This window comes from Nycticebus coucang, chromosome 9, assembly GCF_027406575.1.
Source record: "Nycticebus coucang isolate mNycCou1 chromosome 9, mNycCou1.pri, whole genome shotgun sequence".
Taxonomy (NCBI): Eukaryota; Metazoa; Chordata; class Mammalia; order Primates; family Lorisidae; genus Nycticebus; species Nycticebus coucang.
Genome location: NC_069788.1, coordinates 91,429,466 through 91,442,857, shown reverse-complemented (window position 1 = coordinate 91,442,857; position 13,392 = coordinate 91,429,466). Strand labels below are relative to the sequence as shown.

At 53.9% G+C, this 13,392-nt stretch overlaps 1 protein-coding gene across 1 annotated transcript; it reads left to right on the top strand.

Annotated features, from left to right (window-relative positions):
* The first annotated feature begins 432 nt into the window (after nucleotides 1-432).
* On the top strand, nucleotides 433-13,190 carry CHGA (chromogranin A). The gene is made up of 8 exons (XM_053601687.1): nucleotides 433-667; nucleotides 1,479-1,525; nucleotides 4,096-4,189; nucleotides 4,923-4,991; nucleotides 7,238-7,336; nucleotides 8,882-9,331; nucleotides 10,079-10,563; nucleotides 12,700-13,190. Exons 1-8 carry the CDS (start codon nucleotides 622-624, stop codon nucleotides 12,781-12,783), a joined length of 1,374 nt encoding a protein of 457 aa, XP_053457662.1. The 5' UTR covers nucleotides 433-621; the 3' UTR covers nucleotides 12,784-13,190.
* The last annotated feature ends 202 nt before the right edge of the window (nucleotides 13,191-13,392 follow it).

The following is a 13,392-nucleotide window of genomic DNA, read 5'->3' as shown; positions in this document are numbered from 1 at the left end:
GGGAGGGAGCCCTGAATGATGATCATGCCCGCAGCCTGTGAGATCAGGGGACATGCACTCAAGGCAGAGCCAACCTCAGGGGCATGGCATGCTGCGATAGAGCTGGCAGGGATCTCAGCGCACACTGGAGGAATTTGAGGCCCACAGGAAGGGAGTGACTTGCCCACCGACACACAGTGAATCAATGGAACCGTCGAGGGATGGAGGATCAGCTGAGCCGCTCCCCACTCCCCCTACCCCACGCCACCTCTTGGAGGCCAGATACTGGCTGGTGGCCAGATGCACCAGCTATGAGCATGCAGAGGCCAAGAGGCAGCGAGAGGTGAAGCCGGAGGTGGAGAGAGTTGGTCCTGGACCCCGGGAGGTGGGAAAAGGGGACAGGGGGCGGCACCGCTGACGTCATTTCCGGGGTCGGGGGTATATAAGCGGGGCGCACCAGCCCTGCTGCTACTGCAGTACTCGAGCCCAGGGTAGAGGTTGGTGGAGGACGGACAGACGGACGCGCGCCGAGACACTGCGCCCCTCACCCCCACGCCGGCGCCACCGCAGCCGGTCGTCCCTCACGCGGGTGCATCGGTGCCCAGCCGCGCACCACCAGCTGCTCGGCGCCCAGGGTTCGCCATGCGCTCCGCCGCTGTCCTGGCGCTTCTGCTCTGCGCCGGGCAAGGTGAGCGAGCGCTGGGTGCTCGGGGGAGAGGGTGCCCCGCCGCCCCTGCCCTCCCCTGCTTGCTCTCGCCTTGCCTTACCCTGAGGTCCAGGCACCGACCGCGCAGTGCCACGCGTCCCTCCACACCTCCCATCGGGTGCGGCGAGTTTCAGCACCGCGGACAGCGCTTCCGCCTCCTACCTCACTCCACCACCCATTCTCCGCCCAGGACCCGCAGGACACTCGAGCCTGATTCCCAAACCCGCAGGGGCCCCCTCGCGCCCCCACCCCTTGTCTGGGCTTAGCGCCTCGGCGGCATCCGGGCCAGCGCTGGCTCCGCGAGGCGGCCGGCCAAGGTCAACGGGCGAGGGGCGGGGGTGGGGGGTGGGGTCGGGCTGCTCACTCCCCGCCTCCCCTCTCTCCCTCTTCCATCCCCTCACTCTCTCTGTCTTTCAGCCTTGACTTCTACCTCTGCAAATCATCTCTAGCAATGTCCCCATCTCTTCCCCCCACCTCTGGGGTCTCCCTTCCCCTGTAAATATCTCCCACCCCATTCCCACTGCTGCCCTGGCCTTGTTTTCACAGCACATCGCCCGCCACAGCAGGAGCCTTCCCAGAGGGGAGGAGTAGGGCCTCCCAGCGCAGCCTCTGGGGCCCGGCCCCTGGAGGCAGTAGCTCGGGAAGGGAAATAAAATCACCCCCAGCCTCTCTTTTGGGTGGGGGCAGTTTTAGGGGGAGCAGTACATGAGTGGGCCCCGGTGAACCTAGTTCAGAGGGACTGGGCTCCCCCTGGAGCAGAGGAGTGACTCCAGTGCTCTTTTTTTCTCCCTAGTTACTGCCCTCCCTGTGAACAGCCCTATGAATAAAGGGGACACTGAGGTAAGAGGGGTGCTGGGATGAGGGGTAGGAGGCTCCAGCAGACATCTCACAGCCAGTTCTCAGGCAGCTGCAGGAGTGAGTTTGGCATACAGCCAAGAGCCAGCACTGCGGCTGCTGAGGCTGGGGACAGCTTGCAAAAGAAGATATCATAGATTGCTTACTTTCCTTGCCATCCTGCTGTGGGGACTTCCTCAGCTACCTCTGAGCTGTCTGTGAAGCCCAAAGGGACCCGTGTCATGTCCCTTGGGTGGAAGTGCCAGGCCCACCCACTGTTCTGAACGCTGAATCCAGTAGACCCAACATGGGCTGGTGGAGGTGGCTTCCTTGTGGTGGTCTTTGTTTACAGACCTGTGAGGACAGCCTTCACCTACCTGGCTGTGGCCTCCCCCTCTGCCCTTCATCTCTCCACAGGTCTGCCAGCAATAACCACCCCCCAACACCAGGCACTCCAGCCCTAGCTCTCCTAAAGGGCCACAATGAAATCTCTATCTCTATCTCTCTCTCTTCAGAGTCTCACTCTGTTACCCAGGCTTGAGTGCAGTGGTATCATCATAGTTCACTGCAGCCTCAACCTCTTGGACTGAAGTAATCTTCCTGCCTCAGCCTCTTGAGTAGCTGGGACTGTAGTCATGCACCACAAAACCTGGCTAATTTTTTCTATTTTTTTGTAGAGATTGAGTCCTGCCCAAGCTGGGCTTGACTCCTGGCCTTCCAAGGTGGTAGGATTATAAGCATGAGGCAGCATACCTGGTCTGAAAACGCTTGACCATTCTGGAACTGGCAGTGGAGGTCACAAGGGAAAGGGCCTTAGAAAATAATGGAAAGGTTTCTTTAGCAGCAAGAGACACTCCTTGCTGTGCATGTACTTATAACTCATTCATGACTGAGCTGGAGCTGTTTTTCTAGGATTTGGTGCTGATGTATTCAAGGGTCAGAGAAATTTCTGCTCCCTACCTTTCCAGGAGCTATTTTCTTCTAGTAGAGGCCACAGTTAAAACTCAAAGCAACTGGGATATTTCAACCTCAATTTGCTCAATTATATTTCCTAATTTTTAGTTGCATATAGGGCAGAATTTATCCACCCACCCCCCCCCCGCACCGCCCTCCACACACCATTCTAGCTGTGCAACCTTGGGAAAAATTCCTTAACTTCTCTGAGCTTCCCCTTTTCTTCCTTTCCCTCAAGAGAAAGAGTAAAGAGTAGGAAGTGCATGCACATGGGTAGTCCTCAGTCAGTGGGCACTGTTATCCACAAAGCTTCCTTCTTGATTTCCCCATACTTCTTGAGACCCTGCCCCAGTTCCTGTCTCCTAGAATTTGTCCCCATGGACAGGTGGTTATCTGATATTCAAGGTCTTGGGTTTCAGGGCAGACACCGGGCATAGGCTGGTAGACCCTCTTTGCCATCTCCCTTATGGGAGACACTCTGTGCCACCATATTATGACCAGCAGTGTGGGGTTAGGGGTATCAGAGCAGCTGGTTAAGACCTGAATGCTCCATTTGAAGCTGTTGTGAGTACACACACACACTGCGAAGCACTTGCCAGTTTGCCATCCTGGATCCTTGGACCAGTTGCCTTGGCATCCCTTAGCCACAGCCTTCCACCCCCTCACTCTGCGCCATCATTGCCTGGTGCCCGTCTGACACCTTCTGCTCGTCTACCCAGCTTTAGGGCGTTGAAGCAGTTCTGAAGTTGTGAATCCCTCTCTAGGTGTGTTGACACTTCATGCTTGAAAGAGTATTTTTCCATCTACACTTCATTACCCTGGGAGGGCAGTTAGGAAGGTATCTTTATTCCCATTTTAAAAACGAGGAAACAGAGGCTCAGAGAAGATAAGTCACTTGTCCAGTATCACACAGCTAGTGTACCACACTACGATTGGTACCATCATCAAAGATCATTCATTTATCAGGTAATTAATTATCTGCAGCACCTTGCTGAGCACTGGATATGGCTGCAGTTGGCTTGAAATGGGGACACAAGACATAGCCAGCACTTCCCATGGTTCAATATGGAGCCAGAATATGAAGCTGTGACTCTTTGCATGTGACGACATCATGGGTGTCAGAAGACAGTGATCCAGGTCCTGTTTCTAGATAAGGAAGAGCCAGGGAAGCTGTTTTTCTCCACTGGGCAGTCCAGAAAGACTTCCTGGAGGACTGACCCTTGGGCATCTTCAAGACCAAAGCACATTTTAAAAACATCCTTTTAGTGCCCAGAAGCAGCTTCCTCATGTTTAGAGAACTAGCACTTGGGGATGAGAAGGTATCAGGTACCCACCCAAACACCCCACTCCCACCATAATCCACCTTAGAGGGGTACCTGCCAGCCATGCAACTGGAGTGCCTGGACCACGGTAAGCACCACATGTGTATAAAGCTTTTCTACTATGCACATCACCGCTATTATTGTCTAAGAAAGCAGAGCTGTGCCCCTGAGCCAGGAATCCACTAACTCTGGATGACAAAAGCAAATGCTCTCTGTCCTCATTAGAAATTTGCTGGAGAGCCTCCAGGAGCTGAGCCCCATGCCCAAACCAGCCCCAACCTACTCCCACTCTCTTCCCAGGTGATGAAGTGCATCGTTGAGGTCATCTCTGACACGCTGTCCAAGCCCAGCCCCATGCCTGTCAGCCACGAGTGTTTTGAGACACTCCGAGGAGGTATGGGCTGAGGGTGAAGGGGACTGGGAGACCAGGAGGTAGATCTGTGGCTTTCAATGGGGACCGAGGGGTGTAGGGAGATGAAGGGGTGACAGTCCCAATGTTTACAGACTGGCAGAGGGGACATATGTGAACATAAATAATTAGAATTCTGGGCAGAACAAAACCAGGACTGGAGCAGCAAGCCACAGACTGTGAGCTCCCTGTGGACAAAGATTTTGTGGGCTGTATCCCCAGTGCCTAGCACAGCCTCTGACACCTGGCAGGGACACCCTCTAGAGATATGATGAATAAAGGAAAGTTGTGGACGGGCATGAGAAGGACGAAGTCTCCCCAGCCAGCCAGTCAAGTTTCCAGCATTTGGGTTGTGCTTTAAAAGAAACATCGGAAATCAATAGGTAGAAAACAAAGAAAGGGCCCTCCAGGTGGCAGGGGGCATGGAGATGGCGCATGTGTTGTGTTGAGGGAGAGACGGCCACTCTTACTCCAGGGCTACCATCCCTTGGCTGAGGTCTGAATGTTGGGACAGTGGTTGACCCTTTTGATGTAGTAGCAAACTGACACCTTAAAAAGGAGGTAATTTTTCCAAAGTGTTAACTCAAGACCCAATCTTGTTGTTGTTGCCTGGTTTTGAGTTTTCAGAGTTTCCTTGTGCTCAGCTGGAAATATCGGTGGTAATCTTTATCTCAGCTGTTCTCTGGAAACCACCCATGACAACTCTTTTTCACTGCAGATGAACGGATCCTTTCCATCCTGCGACATCAGAATTTACTGAAGGAGCTCCAAGACCTCGCTCTGCAAGGTATTTTCCAGCCACTGCACACGACTCTGGGTGAATTCCAGTAGCCGAGAGTCAGAAAATCAGGTGAAGGTTGAACAAGGTCCTCTCTGGTACTGTTATTTCCTTCCACTTACAGAGCAGAAAAATAGGATCCTCCATGTCCCCTCGTTCAATCTGTCATTGATATTGTTAGAGACATCAAGGCCAGAGAGGTTGAGTGACTTGCCCATGGTCACACAGTTAATAGGGACACGGGAGATACCGCTCCCCTAATGCCCCACAGTCTTTAGAGTTCAGCCGTTTCAGGGAGGGCACTTTCAAGACTAGTCTGCAGAAAGGATTTCTTTCCTTTGTAAACTGAAAAGTAAATTGACCACAGGGAGTGAAGAGGAGCCCTTTTGCCTTGGGTCTTGCCTGCCCCAAACAGAGACCAGACTTTTACTGTGCTTCAGTGTGAAGTGTGGTTTTTTTCCCCCAAGAGATTAAGAAAATCCACTGGGGGCGGCACCTGTGGCTCAAAGGGGTGGGGCACCGGCCCCATATGCCTGAGGTGGTGGGTTCAAACCCAGTCCCGGCCCCAAAAACTGAAAAAAAAAAAAGAAAAAGAAAAAGAAAATCCACTGATGCTACTGGAAATGCAGGAAATTTGGAGGTAGTGAGCACCTTGTCACGGACCCTAGTTAAGCTGAGGCATATGGGGTAGAGGGCCAGGCTGCTGTCACCCCACAGTCAGCCACTCTGCCCAGATCCCAGCCCCTTCTAGGGGGTGACGAAAGGCACAGCCCTGCCCTGGCAAATTGGAAGACCTGGGTTTTGGCCCTGGATCTGCCCTTGGCTGACTTCCTGGGGGAGGTGACCATTAACACAGAGGCAGCCCCTCATGCGTCCCCGTCTCTGGGAGAATCCTATGAAGCGAGGGCCAACTTCAGGCTGGGCTTGTGTCTGGGGTGGGGGTGGGTGGGAAGGCTGCTCTGGCTCCAGGAAGGGCCCCACTCTGAGGCCTTTGGGGCACGGTGGGCCTTGTGTGAGAATAGAGATTTGGAGAGGAGGCGAATAAAAATAGCCGCAGAAATGGGATCGTTGTGGCCCTTTCCAAGTTAACACACAGTTCTCCTCCCACTCACTAGGCAGCAAACACCCACCTCCTATAATTGTTGGGGATGAAGGGAGTCTGAACAGAGCTGGGGCTTTTATTACCCAAATTGTTAATGTCGTCATCAACCACCCCAGGCTTATGTGTGTGTGTTTTAACTAATCATTCAATATTTTATTTCAATATAATAATTTTAAAATTAAATACTGAATGACTAACTAATTACATCTATATAATTAAATATAATGCCAACAGAGATTATCATGAGGGAATGTGTCCTGAAAATCTGTATGCAGACACCTGCGTGTATCCAACATGGCACATACATTATTGCTTTCTAATATGAGAGTACTGGGTATATTTCTGTCCATCCATCTACCATCCACTCTCTCGGGCTCCTGTAACATGGTCTCTACACCTTCATCTCGGCCCTCACCATGCAGCAACCTTGTTTTAGAGATGAACAACCAAATTTTGGAAAGTCGGAGTTGCGCAAAGTGATAGAGCTAGGAAATAACCAGAAGGGTGGAACCCACATCTGTCTGAGGCTATAGCCACCCCCAGAAATCCCATCACTGGGGGAAAATGGGGACCATCTGCAGAGCTGGCCTGTCTTACAGGCCAGCATGAGGACCTAGGCAGAAATTTACTGTCTGGACAACAGGGAGAGAGGTTCTGGGTCATGGCAGCAGGTGCCAGCTGTGGGCTCAGATGCAGCCCTAGGCCTCGACCTTCTCCCCAAGACCTGGATTTATAGGGCAGCAAGGGTTGCCTGAATCAAGACCCCTGCCCCATCAGGAGACAAGCTGTCACTATTACATCCTGCTGCAGGCTCCCCTGAGCTGCCAGCCAGGTCCTGAGGGGTTTTCCCCACTCCCTACTCCTACCCCTAGGACCCCCTTCTCCATTTGAGCCTTTACTGCTCTGTGAGGTCATAGGCAGGGTTTGTGCCTATTTCTCAAGTTGAGAAACTGAGTCTGGAGAGGAGGTGTGGTCACCGGACAGGCCCCAGTGAATCGATCCTTTTCCCCTACCCAAGCTCATTCCCCTCGGTGTCTCACTCAGTAGGCTTGGCACATGATGAGCCTCATTTACACATGGAGGCCTTCACCCTCATAGGCAAATGTGCCAGAGAGAGGCCCAATGGGATCTTTTCATCCTGTTCTCATTCCAGGTGCCAAGGAGAGGGCCCAGCAGCAGAAGAAGCACAGCGGTTTTGAGGATGAGCTCTCAGAGGCTCCTGAGAACCAGAGCAACCAGGCCAAGCTCAGAGGTCAGTGCCAGCCGGTCTGGCCACGTAAGGGTGGGTGATGACAATGGAAACAGTAGTTATGATGGATTTAAGGTCTCTAACAGTCAGGAGCCCCTCCCACAAGCCTAGGCAAGTAGCTGTTATTTGCTAACTTTACAAATGGGGAAACTAAGCCCAGCAGGATTAAGTACCTTGCCCAACATGAGTGGCCTGACTGGAGATTTGATCTGAGCCTGTCTCACTCCAAAGCCCTGAAACAGTCCCATCTGGCCAGCACAGGGGCTAACACTCTGGACAGGAAGTCTCTGGCCTGGTAGGTGGATAGCTTCAACTCTGGGTCTACCCCGTGGCCACTGTGGTGAGAGCCCCTGTCCCCAGCGTCTCCCTCCTGGGGCTCTGTGGTACCTTAGCCATGTTCCAGTAGGATCCCGAGGGGTAGATGTGAAACAGTAAATGAACCTGGACCACCTTTCTTGAAAACAAGGAGGTTCTGGGAGCCAGAGCTCAGCTTGGGTCCATGTCATGTTCTGCACCCATCCTCCCCACCTGGGTAGAGACCCAAATTGCCCTCACAGCGCCTGCTCTTTCCATGTTGAAGGAGGGCAATTAGGCCTGTTTCTGGGAGCTGGGATCCAAGTAGTCTTCCACATGGAGCGGCTAAGAGGGAAAGCCTGCAGGTGTGGCCCAGGACTCCCATAGAGGGGCTCCATGCGGATGATCTGGATCGATTAGGGGTGCCTGCGATGGGCTTCGGTGGGGTATAGTGTAACACTTGTGTGTGTGTTCATGCCTGGAAGCTTAAACAGGGGAGGCAGCATGTCAGTGCAAAGAGATTCTGAAGTTGGCATTGGAAGGCTTCAGTTCAAGGCTCAACCCTGTTACCTACAGACTGTGTGAGTGTGCACAGGTCACCTTACCTTTCTACAGATCGGTTTATTGAGTTTCTGTGAAATGGACATGGGAGCACTTTTCACTGGAGTCCTGGTGAAGCTCAAGTGGTGGATATGTTAATACTCGGTAGTGCTTTGCTCAGTGGTAACCATTCTTGGGGTGGGAGGGATTTCTGCTGATTATAAAGCTGTGTTTAAGGCAGCCACAAGAAAACCCCTTTTGCTAAAACCCTATGAAGTTGAAGAACTGAACACTTTCACAGGACACTGAAGACAGACAAGCCCCACATAGAGGGCAAAATGAATTTGCAGTAATGGTGCCTCTTACACAGAGAGGCTAAGCGACTTGCCCAAGATCACACAGCAATTCAGTTGCTGTCCTAATTTTCAATTCAGAGCTTCATCTTCAGGGGTAATTTTCAAGGTTTGATTACTTTTTGTAGTGTGTGTATGTATGTGTGTTTAAAATCAAGCTGTTTTAAGAGGAAGAATTAAAGAAAGAAACACAAACCAATGTGCTCAAACCTGGATAGGGATGGAAGTTACCTCATTGTTTTGGGTTGGGTTTGTTGGACGCCAAGAGATACACTATGCAAGATCTAAAATTGGCCACTGGGGAGAAGACTATCGGGTAGCCTGGTCCTCAGGGTCTGACTTTGCTCTGTTGTTTCTGCAGAGGTAATGGAAGAGACATCCTCCAAGGATGCTGTGGAGAAAAGAGAGGATTCTAAAGAGGCAGACAAAAGTGATGAGGACATGGAAGGAGGCAGGCCCCAGGCCTTCCCAGAGCCCAGAAAGGAGTCCAAGACTGAGGGGAACAGCCAGACCCCTGGGGAAGAGGAGGCCACCAACACCCAGCCCCTAGCCAGCCTTCCCAGCCAGAAACACCCAGGCCCGCAGGCCGAGGCAGACAGGGAAGGTCCCTCTCAGGGTCTGGTGGACAGGCAGAAGGGCCTGAGTGCAGAGCAAGGACGCCAGGCAAAGAGAGATGAGGAGGAGGAGGAAGAGGAGAAAGAGAAGGCAGAGGCAGTGGCGGAGGCTGGAGAGAAGGCTGTCCCGGAGGATAAAGGCCCCACTGCAGCATCTACCCCTCACCCGAGCCTTGGCTACAAGGAGATCCCGAAAGGTGAGCATATGTATGATGATGCTGGGAGAGGGGACAGCAAGAGGGGACTTTATCCGTAATCTCATTCCACCTTCATAGTAACCCTGAAAGGTAGATATTATCTCCATTTTATAGATATACAACTGGGGTTCGAGAGGCTAATTTGCCCAAGGTCACACAACTAACTTGTAGTAAAAGCTGAGGTTCCAACCCAAGTTCGTTCGACTTCCAAACCATTCGTATCCTGCTATTCCATCTAGGAGGCAAAGGGGGCATTGCAGAGTGGGTAGGTGGATGGGCTTTGGGAACTGAGACAGCATGACTGGTGGGCGCAGGCTGATCTGGGGACAGTGTCAGCATAGGAGAGACCCTGGCTCCTTGTGAGGGCCTCGTCAGGCTCTTCCTTCACTCCTCAGGCGAGATCAGAGGCTTCTGGGGTAAGAGGCCTAGAGCAGCGCTTCTCAACCTGTGGGTTGCGACCCACAGGAACTGTATTAAAGGGCTGTGGCATTAGGAAGGTTGAGAACCACTGGCCTAGAGGAAGAGCTGGGCTCTGGTCAACCCATCCCTTTGAGAGGGTCTTGCAAAGCCTGGCAGAGAGGTGGCTTTTCCCTCTAAGTGGAATCACTGTGGAAGGCTGGTTGGGTTATAAGAGCTGGGGGTCTGTGGCTCTAAAGGTGGCCACAGCAGAGGCCCCTGGGGAGTGGGAGAGGCTGGAGGAAATAGTGGTCTCTCTATCATTCTGCTCTTGTCCACCACCTGCTCCAGGTCAGTCGGAGGCTCTGGCCGTGGATGGAACCAGGAAGCCTGGGGCTGAGAAGGCTCGGCCCTCACAGGGCAGGGGACAACAGGAGCACTCCCAGCAGGAAGAGGAAGAGGAGGTGGTGGCAGGGGCCCCTGGAGGCCTCTTCCGGGGTGGGAAGAGTGGGGAACTGGAGCAAGAGGAGGAGGAGGAGCAGCTCTCCAAGGAGTGGGAGGATGCCAAGCGCTGGAGCAAGATGGACCAGTTGGCCAAGGAGCTAACAGCTGAGAAGAGGCTGGAGGGGGAGGATGAGGAGGACAGCCCTGACCGCTCCATGAAGCTCTCATTGCGGGCCCGGGCCTATGACTTCAGGGGCCCAGGGCCACAACTGCGACGAGGCTGGAGGCCATCCTCCCGGGAGGACAGCGTGGAGGCTGGCCTGCCCCTTCAGGCCCGCAGCTACTCCGAAGAGAAGAAGGAGGAAGAAGGCAGTGCTAACCGCAGACCAGAGGTTGGTATGAGGCAGGAGCCAGTTCTGCGCCCCGTCTGGGGACTGTGGGCCCCGTGGCAGGGGGTGGCTGCACCTAGATGTGCAGCCCTGTCTCTCTAAGGGGACATGGTGCTCAGACTGGGGGTTTTCAGGGCAGGAGAAAGCACCCCTGCTCACAGCAGGCACCCAGCAAAGCTAGCTGGGAGATGGGAGGTGTTCAGAGCAGCCCGTAGAAGTAGGAGGGACACTGAGTGGTTCTGAAGGCAGTAGGGAGCTACTGCAGGTTCATGAGCAAATGTGCGAAGGCAATGGGTGGAGCCTGTTGCTTTGGGTGGAGAGAGCTTGGAAACAAATGCCCTAGCAGGATTGGCCTGGGCAGGCATGGGGGTGGGGGAGGAGACACTAAGAGACAGGTCATGCCCTGGGAAGGCTAAGCCATTGGTCTAGCCATGTCCTCTTCTGGCCCCCAAGCAGCTCAGTCATGCCCTCCTCCCAGGCTCAGGCCCTGCATCCAGCTTCATTGGCAAAGTGGGTGGGATGAGGCCCTCTGAGGACCCCAGAGCTTTGTGGAGCAGGTGGGAAAGGATTAGATATGAGCCAGAAGACATGTGAACTGTTTCCTCCTAGCTGTGTGACCTTGGGCAGGTCTCTCCCCTTCTCTGAGCCTCACCAATTCCCCCATTTATGAAATAGGAGTCCTTTCTGCTCTCTTCATCGTCATGATTAGAACACACAAGCTGGCCACACCCAGGGCTACTTTGAAAGCCGGAGGGAGTGCTGGGATGCAGCCATGAAGGAGGGGTGGGTGGGAATTGGGGTCCTCCTTGAAGCTGGAGGAGGCCCTGGAGATACCTGATTTGAGCCTCAGTGCCCATGTGTGAATTGGCACTCTATGAGGGCTGACACCCGTCCACGACCCTGACCATAAGACTATTCTTTGCCCACCCAGAAGAGGATCTGGCCCATTCTTTGGCTCTCAAACGCTGTTTCTAGGCCTGGCAGTCTGTGAAGATGAGGGCTCCTTCTTGACAGCTAGAGTGGGAGAGGGCATCTGTCCATGTCCCCAGAAGACTGAGAGGAAGGGGCCGTGGGAAAGAGCAGCTCACCCCCAACCCCAGCCTCTGGACTCAGGGTGAGGTGGGCACCCTTCCTGCCTGCACAAGCTGGAGAGAATGAGGTGCCAGAGGCACCTGCCAGCATCCCTTCTCCATAAGCAGAGGGAGCCCCAAGTGCCAGAAATGGAGAGAAATGGGGAGAAATGGGAACCGCAGAGTCATGTGGACAGGGTGGGAGGGGGCTTCCTCTACTTAGCCCAAGGGTCTGCTTAGAAGCCCCAGCATCACAGAACTCATGTTCCAGGCCAGGGCTGCTCCCAGATACAGGGCTCTAGAGTCCCTATTTCCATAGTCATCCATTGCCATTGTCTGTGTCCACTGGCTGGGATATCCTTAGCAGCCTCGTATCCAGCAGAGACCCCAGGATGACAACCCCTCGTAGGTCAAGGTCAGGGAGGCAGCCTCCCCTGAGCTCCTGCTTTGAGTCTGAGGGTATGCTCTGGTGGGTGTCCAAACTCCGGGGAAGTCTAGAGGCTTCTGGAGACTGAGGCACAGAGCAGGGCTCAGAGGACGGTCCTCTGCTTCCTTGAACCACCCAGAGCTTGGGGTCCCCCATACTCAGGACCAAGGATCAAGGCCCATCCCCAGGCAGGGTGATGTGGGGCAGTGCTCACAGCATCCAGCCCTGCCACAGGCCACACAGCCCCCTCAAGCGGGGGAAGCCACCACCCAGATCCAGGCTGGGTGGGGGGCTCTTCTTTTTCCATATGCTCTGGAAGGACAGATTCCCTGCTGTCTGAACCATTTAAGAGGAAGTAGGGCCTGGATAAGAGGCCACCAGGGACAGTGTAGGGACAGAACCCCCTCCATCACCCACCTTCTTGTGCGTAACAATCCTGAGATGGCCCAGAAGTGGGGTATCACTGTCCTCATGTGACTGAAGTCCTTGAGACGCAGAGAGGCAAAACCACCTGAGGCCACACAGCTACCTGGTAGCCAGCCCAGCACATCTGGTTGACTGTACTGTCCAGGCCACTGGGACAAATCAGGTTCTGGGGCTCCCTATGCTGGCCCCTAAATGACCTTTGATGTTCTCTCCTAGGACCAGGAGCTGGAGAGCCTGTCGGCTATTGAGGCGGAGCTCGAGAAGGTGGCTCATGAGCTGCAGGCGCTGCGGCGGGGCTGAGGTACCTATCAGTGGGGCTGGCCAGAGCCCTGAGGCACCCAGTGGTCCTGGCCCTGCTGTGCCCTTTGCAGGTCCTGGCCACATGGCCTGGACACTGCTTCTGGTAGGAAAGTGGCCTGTAGCTTGCCCAAGCTCAGGCCACCCTTCTGCCCCCTGGGTTCCTGTACTCCTGCTCTCAACCCTGCCCCAGAATGCCCCTCCGCTGGGTGGACCCCCCACAACTTTAAAACATTGATTATTTCTTTTCTGAACACAGGCAGCTTTCTAGAAGTTTCCTTTCCAATATCATATCCACTGGGCACAACTGCAATAACTTCTAACCTTTTGGTGAAAGCTGAGAACTCCTAACTGTAATACGTTCTCTATAAAATTTATCTAAGGAAAAATAAATCTGTTCTGGGCTCTTTTCCTTTTTCTTTGAATTCCCCCACCACCGTCTTCAACTCAGAGTAGGGTAAGATGCGTTCAATTTGGGCAAAGGAACAAGGGGATATTTGGTCAGCCTGGGGTGACTCCTTTCTGAGCCACTTTCTAGCTGTGGGCCACGCAGAGGTGGGGCCAGATTGGGGAATGGCCTCCACTTTCCAAGCCTGGGTCACCGCTTCCTCA